Raw genomic sequence first — 14,253 nt, forward strand, 5'->3', positions numbered from 1 at the left:
AAAGATAATAACTTTACAATTGTTAATGACATATTTGTGTTAATTAAAAAAGCTGACCAAGCTGCCGCCAAGCTATGGACAGAAAACAAGTTCCTTTCAATTTTGAAGACTTTGGAGAAGTTTAAAGACACTGTATATGTTTGTTTTTAGTATTTTCACAGCAACATATTCAGCTTGATTGTGTGCAATTAACAAAAATGTTTAAGAAAATTGAAATATACACACAAATATAAATAAAGGCAATATTCCCTTTGACATTTTTTGTTTATTTTTTATTAATTAAGTCACTCTGGGGTTATTGCATGTGCCATGACTAGTACTGTTGTTTTTCTGTATGCTTTTTTCAGTTAGTTTCTGTAAGAACTGACTGTGTTTTTAGATTTCTGAAGTTCAATAAAAAGATTACCCAATCAAACCACATTCAGATGCATTTAGAGACTTTTGTAAAGCAGAACGTGTCATTACGTTCTACGTGTCAGAGATAATAAATGTAATTTTTATAAATAACGACAAGCCACATTAGCAGCATGTAATGATAAATAGGAAATAAATTATTGACAAGTAATAATTCGCTGTATCCACGCGATGTCGCCAGAGAGATTCAGAAGTGTTTCCTTTAGATGAGGTCCGTCAGTCGCAACTGATTTCCGGCTGATGAGGTCTGTGTGTGTTACACGTCTGCATACTGTATCCGCGAGTGTAGTCTGTAGTAAAACAACAACAAACCCTTATCCATACTTTCCACCGTGGATTAAACTCATATCAAAACATCGATAAATGATCGCAGCTTTAACAAATAGCCAGTGCTATTCGAAGAACCCCTGCAGTTTGAATCCCATCGGCTCTGGGTTTGTGTTTACACTTCATTCAGATGGGGGAGGTCAGGAAACTCCAGAAGAAGTTAAGGCAAATTGAGAACTTGGAGATAAAAATCTCCCTCACTCCAGAGGAAAAAATAAAGGTACATATTTATCATGCTATTCCTCTTCGCTAACATGAAATATTTGTGTTCCTGCTGCAATCAATACAGTGCAGAAATGGTCAATCTCACATATTCACTTCAGATGAGAGCTTCATATATCCTAGTTTTCTCCTACTTAATACAAATTAACCTTAATTTTAATGTACTTACTTTTTAATTAACGTTAATTCACTTACTGTGTACATACTTTTATGTAAATATGCTTGTATGTTAACATGTAATTGATTTCTCTAATTGCATTAACACTGTTGGCCAATCACTTACACCATAAAGATTACTCATACCACCAAAAACTGTCCACAACCTTACAGATATCCCACTTATTCATGTGTTTTGCAATGAAACATGAATTAAATAGCACTTATTTTTGATGTAAGTTCAACCAAAACGAAAGATTCTGTTATCATTTTCTCACACTTCACTTGTTACAAACCTGTTTGACTTTCTTTATTCTGTTGAACACAACAGTTAATATTTTGAAGAAAGCTGGAAACCCATAGCCACTAGCCACAGACATCAAGTGATGAGGAAAGTTACTTTTGAAAGTAATACATTACAATATTAAGTTACACTCATAAAATGTAACTAGTATTGTTTAGTTACTTTTTATGGTAAGTAATGCTTTACGTTACTTTTGAGTTACTTTTGGGTTACTTTTTCATACCTGCTTTGATCTTTTTGCAGGATTTCTTCTTTTTCAAAGAGGAGCTCTGCATTTGACAATGCAATGTATAACCTACACCTTCATTTACCTTTCAGAAACGCATACAAAAATAATAATGTAGGATAATGTTGGCTTCTGAGAACTTTCTGACCCCAGAGCTATACATGTCGTATATACAGATTATTGAAAGTTTAAAGCACTGTGTTTTCTATAATTAATTAAAATCACTCTGCATTGAGACAATCCCCTTTTCCTTTTCTTCCACGTGTTCAAAATAATGAACACATTTTCTCATTCAGTGTTAAGCATTCATTCATTCATTCATTCATTCATTCAGCACTTTCAGGAGAGAAACCTAGACTTTTATTTTTCCAGACACTTCCTCCAGCTCCTCCACAGGGGAATCCCGAGACATTCCCAGGCCAGCTGAGAGACATAGTCCCTCCAGTGTGTCCTGGGTCTTCCCCTAGGCCTCCTCCCTGTGGGACATGCCTGGAACACCTACCTAGGTAGGCGTCAAGGAGGCATCCGTAACAGATGCACGAGGCACCTCAGCTGACTTGTTTCTATGTGGAGGAGCAGCGGCTTTACTCCGAGCTCCTCACCCTATCTATAAGAGTGCGCCCTATCACCCTGCGAAGGAAACTCATTTTGGCTGCTTGTATCCGAGATCTTGTCCTTTCGGTCATGACTTAAAGCTCATGAACATAAGTAAGAGTAGGAGCCTAGATTGACCTGTAAATCGGGAGCTTTGCCCTTTGGCTCAGCGCCTTCTTTATTACAATGGACCAGTACATCGACTGCATTACTGCTGCACCAATCTGCCTGTCAATCTCACATTCAATCCTTCCCTCACTCATGAAGAAAACCCCAAGATACTTGAACTCCTCCACCTGGGGTAAGGACATTCCTCCAACCTGGATATGCCAAACCACCTTTTTCTAGTGGAGCACCATTGCCTCGGACTTGAAGGTGCTGATTCTCATTCTAGCCGCATCACTCTCGGCAGCAAACTGCGCCAGTTCATGCTGAACAGAACCACATTGTCTGTGAATAACTAAGATGAAATCCTGTGGTCCCCAAACTGGACCTCCTCCACCCAAAGGCTGCGCATAGAAATTCTGTCCATAAAAATTATGAACAGAATTGTTGACAAAGAGCAGTCCTGCCAGAGTCCAACATACACTGGAAACAAGTCATGATCTATTGCCGGCAAAGCGAACCAAACTCCTGCTCAGTTCATACGGGAAACAGTCTTTAACAGAGCGCCTCTAAAAAAGTAACTTGCAATACATTTTTAAAATAGTAACTCAAATATTGTCACAAATTTTTTTTTAAAGTAATGCATTACTCGTTAAGACTGAGATATACTTCTGCGTCAAGCGCATGCATATGGTCAGGCCTATGCTTTGCGCGGTCGCATACCCCTCGCCATGGCTGTCGCTTATGTGCACCTCTAAGAAATGTATCTACACATCGCAACAATGCATAGCGCAAGCTCTGCGATTGGTCTGCTAGGTAGCATTGACGAGTGCGGCCGGTGCTGATGAAGTGTGGAATCCCATACAGGAGCTCCAGATGGAAACTTTTGTTTTGTGTTTAACCTTTTGATTATAAAGTTGTTGCACGTCCACCTGTTCCCGCCTCTGAATGAACGAGTTTTAGCTACTTGTACATTAAGGAAGCATTCAGAAGAACAAAACACCATCGAAGAAACTCGACACAGAAGCTGCGTCCCAAATGTCACACTATACACTATGCACTCATGCACTATGCACTTCTGCACTTATACACTTAACAGGATAGTACATGTATGTAGTGTCGTCCCAAAGGCACACTAATGTATTTTTTACTAAACGGAAATTTAAACCGTTTCCCCAATGACTTTTTACGGTTGCCAAACCAGTGAAATAAACGACCGAATTATCAAATAATACCTGCAGTTAGTATAACTGCATTCACCATCGGGAGGCGCTATAATCACACTCGTAGGAGAATTTTGCTTTCCCCATCCAAAATAAATAAAGTTATCCAACATGTGCGCCCGATAGCTCCGCCCCTTCCACTACATAAGCAAACTTGCGGTCGTTGAGTGCGTGAAGTGTCCATCTTTACACACTTAATTTTACCGGCTAAAAGAGTGCATCATCCGGGTAGTTAAAGTGCACTTATTATTTTTAGAGTGTTCAGTGTGAAAAGTGTGAAGCATACTTAGCATGATAATACTAATCTGTCATCATAAACTTAAAAGATGGATTGTTTGTTTTCAGAATTAGTAATGCAGTTTACATTTTAATTCTGCATTATTTTTTCAATATTTAAGATAAGTCTTTTGTGTCTCCAGAATCTGTCTGTAAAGTTTCAGCTCAAAATAACCATCAGCTTATTTATTATAGCTTTTTAAAACTGGGAAATGTGGGCAGTTATAACATTTTAGCTGTTTTTGTTACCTGTGACTTTTATGCGAATGAGCTAGTTCTCCCCGCCTACCTTTCCCACGTGTCTGTCCGAGCCACAGTCTTCACGTAGATAAACAGCACAGTGACAGACAAGAATGAAGCAGATCTCCCTTACTAAAGTAAGAACTTTCCCAACGGTTATTTGTTATACTTGGTGTGGGGGTAATTTAAGCCTTTCTGCAATGATAAGTCACACATTACTTACACTATTTATACTACAAAATGGCGTAGAATAGTGCATAAGTATGCGATTTGGGATGCAGCTACTGGAACATAAAAACCTGCTGCCAGCTAGTGTTTGGAAAGTGTTATTACAGAGCAACACAAACAGCAAGCAGAAGTATAAATGCATGGCAACATGCAAGGCAGGCACCGTGGGTCACGGCGATCACACGACACAGAAGTATAAACCAGCCTTTACTTAGAAAAGTGATATTATTATGTAACCCGTGTTACACATCTTACATATTCTGTTTTTACCGCAGGAAGTCAGCAGTTACAGGTTTTCAGCTGTCTTCATAATATCTACTTTTGTGTCCAGCAAAATAAAGAAACTAAAAAAGGTTTAAAACCACTTGAGTGTGAGTAAATAGTGCGCACATTTTCATTTTAGGCAAACTATCACTTTGAGGCCACTAAATATAAAACAGGTCCCAATTCCTCATGAAACTTTTACTGAATGAAAATACACATTTATAGGAATAATTCATGTATTTATATTTTCATAATTCAGATTTCGTCCTATATTTGTAAATCTCTGATCTTTCACTCTTGGTAGGTCTCAAAGAAGGCGGAGCTTCGATCCAGATTGGCTGAGCTTCTGCTGCAGCTTTCTGGCCCCCAGCAAACTCAAGGGATTGTGGGAAAAGAGGAGGATAAAATGAAAAGACAAGTGTAAGAATGAGCGACTAGGCAGGGAATGAGGGAGGGAGAGAGGGAGGGAGCGAGACGGACTTGGTGCGTGAGATTAAACTCCAGCTCTCTGCCTTTGGCTAGTCGTCCGCTCTCTGGCGCCTAGGCAGTATTGATTCATCATATTTCTTTTAAGAAAAGTCTACCCTTGAACTCCCACACCCGAGCTTTCTGTCTGGCGCTTTGTTATTTATTAATATACTTGTTACTACACATGTATAACAAGACAACAGTGCTTTGTTTAACACCTATGGACAGGCGTGAGAATAATTCACAGTGGTTGTGCTTGTTGATGTTTATTTTTCACGCTAGCGAGGAGGTCACAGAGCAACATGTTGGCCACCGTCCTGCGCTAAAGATTGCACGAGAGGAAAGACGTGAGAATGAAGCAAGCGATGGAAACCAGACAGATGGCAGAGGAGAAACGAATCTCCCCGTCAGCCTCACTGAAGAAGAACAAGAAGGTCAAATTAGCACAGTAATCACACACACAATTACAGTTCCTCGCGCAGATGTTGATTATAAGCCTGCTTGTCTTTCACAGGAAGTTCTGCCTTATGGCTGTCTTGTGCAGCGATATAACAGATGGTTAGTTTATCTGCATTTGCAGGAGAGAGAGAGGAGGAAAAAAGATGACCTCAGTTTATGTGAAACTGTTTGTTTGTTTATATATGTCGCAGATGCTGAATTCAGATCTCGCAAACAAACTTGGGAAAAGGCTAAGTTTCGTCTCAGAGCTCTGGAGGGCCACAGTGACATCATCACCTGTGCAGTTGCCGTTGACAATCTTGTGATTTCCGGAAGGTACTGGAGACTTATGAGGGAAATATTGTTATTTATGACTTGAAAGGCCCGTTCACAGCAGGATGATTAAATAAATAAAATAAAGTAAAAATACCAATAAAGAATAAACATTCTTCCACGTTCATGTAGAAACGCAATAGTTCTAAAATGCATGCATCACAATAAGCATACTTAGCATGATAATACTGATCTGTCATCATAAACATAAAAAATGGGTTGTGTATCTTCAGAATCAGTAATGCAATTTATATTTTGATTTAAAGGGCACCTATTAAACCCTTTTTTTTTCAAGATTTAAGATAAGTCTTTTGTGTCTCCAGAATCTGTCTGTAAAGTTTCAGCTCAAAATACCCATACCAATACGTGCTTGTCACAGCCGTAGTCTTCACATAGATAAACAGCACAGTGACAGACAAGAATGAAGCAGATCTCCCTTACTAAAGTAAGAACTTTCCCAACGGTTATTTGTTATACTTGGTGTGGAGTTAATATAAGCCTTTCTGCAATGATAAGTCACACACAGCGTCATCATAAAGATATAATTGTATTGAGAACTATGTGGCTGTGGTGATGAATCACAGCTGTTTTACTGTCTTTATTACAAACATGGACTGTTTTAGGAACATTTTAAACTTGCAAAACTTATTCTTGATCACATTTAATGATGATTGATGATCACAGAGAGCTGAACAGATCTTTTTATACCAGCTGGTTTGTGCACATTCTGTATTGTTGATATGATTATATGCATTACTACAGATACATGATATGCAGCTGTCAATCAATTCGGTGGGCTTGGAAATCGCACTCCTATGTCATGTTGTGGTGGGCCTCGAAATGGGAGGGATTTGGATCCTATTTTTACATCAGGAAATAAAAAATAGGATTTTGGTCACTCTATACTTGCACACTCACAGTTCGGTCCTAACAGCTTCCAAAAGATGATTTTCATCATAGGTGCCTTTTAAATGTTAAAATATTTTTATAAATATATTTAACTTAGTTTTGAATTTAAATGAACTACCAACTGGGGTAACATGAATATTTTATAATTATTATTTTATTTATGAAGTAAATAAAACAGTGAAGAGTTTCAAATTTCATAGCAAATTTTGTTGAAGTTTAGTTGATATTGAATTCCTGCTCATCACAAAATAGTGCCAAAAACGTATTACAGTAGCACCACCTTTCTCTAAGTATTTAATAATTGATTTTCATTCCCGAGAACCAGATAGGTATATTAGAATCATTTTAATAATTGTAATAACAACTATTGATAAAGTGATAGGGTTATTTTGCATTTAAAAGAACTGTAGTCCACACCATTAAAACATATTTTATATGATACTAATTAGTTATATACTTCAAAATAAGGTTGTGCATCTTTATAATTGAGAACGTTTGGTAACACTTTATAATAACTATACACTATGAATCATGTATTAAGCATTAGTAAATAGTGAATTCATTATCTGTTAATAAACATTAGTAAACAGTTTATAACTGCAGCTACAAATTCTTGACTTGAAAACCACATTTATAATGTGGCTAATAATTGTACTTTCATAATTTGTTAATGATTTATGTTTCATTACTAAATTAAGTATTGCAGTATTTATAATTCTTATTATTCAGGCCTATACTAATAGTAATTTGTATGTTATTAAATGCCTTAATAACTCAACTTCATCCAGTTTTGTGACCTAATCTAAAGTAAGGACTGTTTACAGTTTGTTTTATAAATCCCTTATAAAGGACAATTAAAGGCTCAGTTATATTCTAAACAGGAAAAAAGAATATAAACGACAATATTTATTCCTATTCATTTGAAGAGACACAAATGAAACTGTCTCAAGTAAAAAAATAAATCTTTGCAACCTTATCTTAAATAAAATTACTGTGCAGTTTAATAGTTTCATCCTATTATATTTAATTATATTATGTTGTTATTATTATATAAAGAATTCATATATTGTTGTTTTATCCAATTTTATGTCATATTTTGACACCACAGTATAAGTACAGTTAAGTATAAGTATAAGTACAGTACAGTTTCAAGTTTATAGTTAATTTACTTTTAAGATAAGATTGCAAAGATTATTGTTCATTTATTACATTCATTACATATTAACCATTACTATATGCCTGAATAATAAGATATATAAACGTTGATTTTAATAGCTTATTAATCATTTACTAACTCATTCTGAATGATCCTAAAAACTTCCAACTACTCTTAAATACAAATAGATTGTGAACAATGCAATACTTAATTTAGTAATGAAATATCAACCAGTCACAAAAAAATGAAAGTACAATTATTAAGCACATTATAAATGTTATAAGTCATGAATAGAGCATTTGTAGCTGCAGTTATAAACTGCTTACTATTGTTTATTAATGTAGAGTTAATGCTTTACAAATAATGAATTGACTAGATGCAAAAACTTAATAAATGATTTATTGTGTGTAGTTATTATAAAATGTTACCATTTTTTTATTTTAAGGTAGAAATGTGAGCTTTTATTTAGCAATTCAACTGAATCAAAGGTGATCATGAACACTTATAAATTATGTAAATTGATTTTTACACATTTATATTTTAAACAACATTGATTTTCAACATTGTTAATCATAAAAATGTTTGAATTTTTGAAATTTTTGAAGTCCATATTAGCATATTAACACAGAAGGTCAATAAATCTGAAATCATTTACAGAAACGGATTCAGTTTTTTTTATTTTTAGCGGATGAATATTAAAAACATCAACTGTCAGTCAGAATTAACAGTATTTAATTAAAAGTATTTAAGGCAGCAGATGGCAAAACTGCAGAATGCTTTTTGACTAAACAGAATGTTTTCTTAAAGTTACTTTTACAGTTTTCATTCTTGATGTAAACGGGTCTTAACTTACTGTTATATTAATTGCTGGCAAACTGTTAACATCACTCTCTGCTTCTCGCTTTGCTTTTCTCCTACTGTTTCCACCAATTTAAGTCGAGACACAACGGTTAAAGTGTGGCATGTTCCCACGGCAACAGAGCAGCGCAATTTGGGAGGTCACAGCGGTGGAGTCACCTGTCTGTGTGCACCACCTCCAGAGTCCTGCAGGAGACTAGGTATAGATACACACGCATACACAAGCACATACATGTACAAACTCACATTTATACACATATATAAACTTACATTCAGACACAAACACACATGCACTCACATACAGAACACACACACATATGCACTCACATACACACAAACATACTCACTCAAACACATTAGTGCGCAAAAAGATGGACTCGGACATGCATGCACACACGCACTCGCAGACACACATACAGTTCACACGCATACACACACATCCAATCAAACACATGCATGCAATTATTGAATTATTCCTCTAAGAGATTCTTCAAAAATGCTTATTCATCTAGTAGTGAAACATGAAGTCTTTATGAGTGAGTTACTGAATCATTAACCAGTTTAATCCCACTGCTCTCACTTTGTGACTGTCATTTTTCTCATTTTTAGAAGCTCTAAATTTTGTTGGCTTTGGGCAAGAAATTCAGCTCTTAAATGTAAAAAATAGACTGAATGTGCTTTATGTAACATGACCACATCAGCTTATTGTACATACTTCCTGGTTGAACATCTAGATGTAAGACGTGTACAATTATTATTGGTCACATTTGTGATGGATAGTTAAACGCATTGTTTTGTTGTTTCAGTGAAAACTGAAACAAGTTTTTTAATTGTACCTTGGATTGTTTAGTGATGTGCGATAACACTTATTTCCTATCTGATCCGATACCAAGTAAAATAAAGGTCGATTCGATACCGAAACTTTGGCCAAAATTGACTGTTTGGGAAATTAAAGTAACAAGTAGTGTACTAAAAAAGTGTCACTTTATACTGAATTAAGGGTTATTCTTGTTTATTGTTTATTGATAAAGAATTATCATACAGACAAGAGCCAACTTACATATTTATTGACAGCATCTGAGCATGTATATCTTAAAACGCCTGCCTGAACATCTTAACATAAAACAATAAACATTACACCTTTTAGTTTAGTGACATGTTAATCCAGTCCTCTTGAAGATTTTAACGTTTTTCTTTTGTTTTTATCATTGTCACAAAAACCCAAGCCCCCAAAATACAGCCACATTGTCACATTTCTCCCTCTGTACCTGGATAGTGCATGCCTACTGCACCTAATGATTTTGAAAGTGACTTCTGTCTCGCCCCCTAGCAGCATCTGTGCCTCTCCTTTCCCCCTCTTCTGACCACCTAGTCATGACGTAGTCATATTCTGTTTTGTGATTTATATGTAGATGTTTGATTAGGTTTATATTATTACCACAGTACCTCACTGTTTTGTTACCCATCACAAACTGCATCATTTGAGTTTATGGAAGTTAAGTAGCTCCACACAAAACTTTGCTTGCGGTCACCCATATACACTGACAGCATGTCTGAACAACATGTGCCAGGCCAGCAGGCTGAGTGGCTAGCTAGCGTGCTCTGCAGTTGTACAGTGCCGTATTACGCACATGACTTGGCAGGCGGAAGAACAAGTAGTTCCGACTAAGATGGCATTACTCACATAAACTAGGGTAATTGTGGGTACTTTCTGCTGTATTCCTATTTCCATTGAACTACATATTTGCTCCAAATTACTGAAATATCGATATTTTGATAAGATAATCGATTCTAGAACATACAAAGCTGATATCGCAGATATCAATATTTTAGTATTGATCCGCACATCACTAGTCTAGTTCAGTCCTGTAATTGGTAAATAGGACACTAAAACCATGGGGATGTTGTGGCACAAAGCGCATGTTCCTGAATAATTTATTAAATCTTTCATTCAAACAATTCATTCAGAACAGCTGATTCAATTAGAAAGGAAGCAAGCGATTGTTTTTATGAATGGATCATTGAATCATTGACTCAAATGAGTCATACATAAACAGATTTGTTGCCCTCAGATGCACAAATGTTTTATTTGGTGGCTTTGTTTGGAACTTTTTCTATGCAAAACAGAAAAAACTACATTAGTGGGATAACAGTATCCAACATGTAACTCTCTAAGTTTCTAATATTGTCATTATCTTAATTTTTTGAATATTAATTTGTTGAACTGCTATATTTAAACAGTATCGCATGTGCTTTTGAATCTGAACTTGTGTTTTTCTGATGTTTGTTTATACTGCACATTTATATGCTTATAAAATAAGCTTTTTATTTCAGTTTATCACGCTCGTTAAAAATTTCAGAATAAAATTATTTATTGGTTTAATTCAAAATAAGATTGAATTAAGTTAAAGGGCTGTATTTTGACGGTCCATGTGCAAAGCGCAAAATGCAAACGCTTTCAGTGCGTGTCAGGACACGTTTTTGCTAATTTAAGGACGGGAAATCTGCCTTGCGCCGCGGCGCATGGTCTGAAAGGGTTGAGTTTATTTTCTTAATGAGTTATAGGTGTGTTTTGAGAATAAACCAATTAGAGTCTTATCTCACATTCCCTTTAAGTGTCAGCTGCGTTGCGCCAAGAGCGCATTCGCTATTTACAGGACGCAAAGTAAGTCTAAGTGAAAAAAATGAGCATTTCACAAGCAAACAGTTAACAGTTTTTTAACAGAAAACTGTTAAACAGAGCATCTACTGCGTGAGAATAAGAGATAATGGATCACTTTCACATTTGCTCTTGGATAGGGAAACCTTTATGCACAGACATCAATTAGTCTAAAAATAAATACTTTTGTTTGTTAAGCGCAAATATTCGCTTCAAAACTATTTCTAAATTCAGTTCTAATTTCCAGCAAACAAATAAATTAAAAATAATAGCAAAATGTGCTTAAAAACCTGAGTTATATCCTAAAACACATGCTGTGCCCCATATGGTCTAAAACCTGACAGGTGGGCAAATCTAAGCTGGTTTTTGATAAAACAAATATAAATATGGATATAATAAATAATACTGCTAATAATAATAATAACATTATACAAAAGCAAATTGTTATGAATGAACTGAAAAAGCACCCGAGATGAAGAAGACATTAAAGCAGTGATTTTTCTTATTTATGTAGGCTAGAAAATAATATGTTTTGTATTATTTTTTTATTTATATTCTATATCTATTCTTATTATATCCTATATATATATATATCCTTAATATTTACATTTTTTCATATGTAAAGATATTTGCCTATTGCTCTCTTGTGCGTATTAAGCAGTGCGTAAGCGAGGCGCAACTCTGCGCCGGAGTTTAGACCGGGTTAGTTTTGGTCTAATGAAAAATCTTTTATAGTTTCTCAAAAAAGCGACGCGCCAGCGGTCCGCCTCAGAACACCTTCCTTTTTAGACCAGAATGCATATGGGTGCACAAATGAGCGCTAATGCATTTGCTATTTAAACAGCGTAGCTGAAACTACCAAAAGACTATTGTGCCGCGCCTTGCGCCACTCTGCGCGGGGTGTATGATAGGGCCCAAAGGCTCTGTAAGTTTTTGACTCTTCTAAAAGCATAAAAATAGCATAATATGTTTGCAGATATTTAAGAAACGTGCCAAGTGAACGTTCTTGTTTTTTGAAAAGCAATGCTGAAGTCAGATATTCTGCTTTGAATGTGTGAATTGCATGCCGGAACAAACTGCCTTTGTTTTGGTTATTTTAACCTGCCCAATGCCAGTTTAGCCAATTATATTTCAGCAGCCCGGGTTACCTTTGTGGATAATAGCATATTTTAATCATTCAGTCAGAAAAGTTCTTGAAGTATGAGCCCGTGAATAAAATGTGACCTGCGGTGGATAGTAGCAGACTCCGAAATGAGACACAGATTCAGAGTTCCACATGAGGTGGTTATTAATTAGCAAATAAAATAAATATTATGAACATAAACATTTGGTGAGCAGATTACATTGTAACCATGTGTCCTAACAACACGCTATGTGATGAGATTTGCAGTGATAAGCAATTTGGCTGTTTGCACATAACAGAAATTTAAATATAGTCATTTAGAAGCACAGAATATATGTGCACTTAATGCACTCCAATGAAATGGCAAGGTTTACAATCTAATTAACACATATTAAAGCTCTAACATTATTAAATGTAGATGCTGAATTACTGATAAGTGTTGGTTTTGAGTCACAGATCTAAAGTTCTATTTCAAACGATTTATTTTATTTTCAAGATCTGCTGTTGCTTTTAATAGTATGGCAATAAATGCCATGTGAAATGGCATTTAAACTCACATTGTTAGCATTTTATACTGAATAAAGCACATGAGGTGTACCTGAGGTGATCATTGTCATTGTTTTCTAAAATATAAATTTCATGTGTTAATTAGGCAAAAACCCCTTTTTAGTGTGGAAAATATTCCGTCTATACTGTGGTGTTGCTTTATTTAGAACATGGTTTAAATCAGCCTTTAGGCTCGATAGCCAGTCACACTCATGTTGGTGTTGTCAATCTGCCAACCTGCACTTGCGTGTGTTTTGAACCAGAAGTGCAATACCTAAGTCGACCACTGGGTGTCAGACTTACATACTGCACCTTTAATTCTAATTTGATTACATATATATCGAAAATTGTTTTAGTACATTGCTAGTTATTTTGTGAGAGAATTGTTATCTCTATTTTCAGAAAAAAAAATGAAAATCATGATTCTCAGTTGATCCAGAATCATGCAGCTTTAAGTCGCACTCTCTCAAAGCGTGAAAGTGAAGAATAATTGATCCTGTTGATGAGTCCAGCCGCTTGATACAGATGCATCAAGCACAATTGTTCATTCATCTTTTATGCCCTCTCTCTCTCCTTTCTCCCATCTCTTTTGTTGCAGCTACTCATGTCCTCCTTCCCATCTGTCCCTTTTGCTCTCCATCACTCCCTGTCTTGCTGTTTTGACAGTGCATTTGTTCTTCACATCCTTTGTCCTTAGTTCTCCCTTTGCTCGTGTCCTGCGGTCACACTTTTTTTCTGCTCATTGTCTGCTCTCACAGTTTCTTGATCTGCTTTTTTTACGCAGCACGTGCATTCGACTTGGCTGACAAGGAAAGATTTGTCCTAAGTGGTTCGACAGACTGCTGTGTGAAAATTTGGGCTTTGAGCTCGGGTGAGTGATTCCCTCAGCAAACATTACAAATGTGCTATTTTTAATGACACTGATCTGTCATCATATTTTGGAAATGGAGGTTATGAGGCTTCAGATTTAAGTTGAGAATGTACTTTATGTTCCAAGAAAGATAACCGTGATAAACCATAAATGTAAAACCATGTCACTGTGATAAAATTAATTATCTGGGAAAAAGTGTCATTCATAAAATGTATTTTATGAAGTTGCCAAGGGCGTTTTTGTCATTTGACAAAACTAAAACTAAAGGAAAAACTACAGCAAATAAATGTACCATAAGATAAAATAAAAGCCC

General features: G+C 35.8%; 1 protein-coding gene and 1 long non-coding RNA gene across 2 annotated transcripts in view; both read left to right on the forward strand.

Moving 5' to 3' along the window:
• LOC137487900 (uncharacterized) overlaps positions 1–14,253 on the forward strand; it is a 1,155,393-nt gene that overhangs the window by 668,295 nt on the left and 472,845 nt on the right. The gene's annotated exons all lie outside the window — the stretch shown is intronic.
• Positions 650–14,253, forward strand: part of si:ch211-154o6.3 — a 37,817-nt gene continuing 24,213 nt past the window's right edge. Inside the window, exons 1-6 of the mRNA NM_001045031.1 lie at positions 650–961; positions 4,884–4,999; positions 5,330–5,481; positions 5,698–5,821; positions 8,820–8,941; positions 13,854–13,940. Coding sequence (NP_001038496.1) covers positions 872–961; positions 4,884–4,999; positions 5,330–5,481; positions 5,698–5,821; positions 8,820–8,941; positions 13,854–13,940 — 691 coding nt within the window. The 5' untranslated portion in view covers positions 650–871. The remainder of the gene's footprint in view (positions 962–4,883; positions 5,000–5,329; positions 5,482–5,697; positions 5,822–8,819; positions 8,942–13,853; positions 13,941–14,253) is intronic.

Source organism: Danio rerio, chromosome 16 (genome assembly GCF_049306965.1).
Source record: "Danio rerio strain Tuebingen ecotype United States chromosome 16, GRCz12tu, whole genome shotgun sequence".
NCBI lineage: Eukaryota > Metazoa > Chordata > Actinopteri > Cypriniformes > Danionidae > Danio > Danio rerio.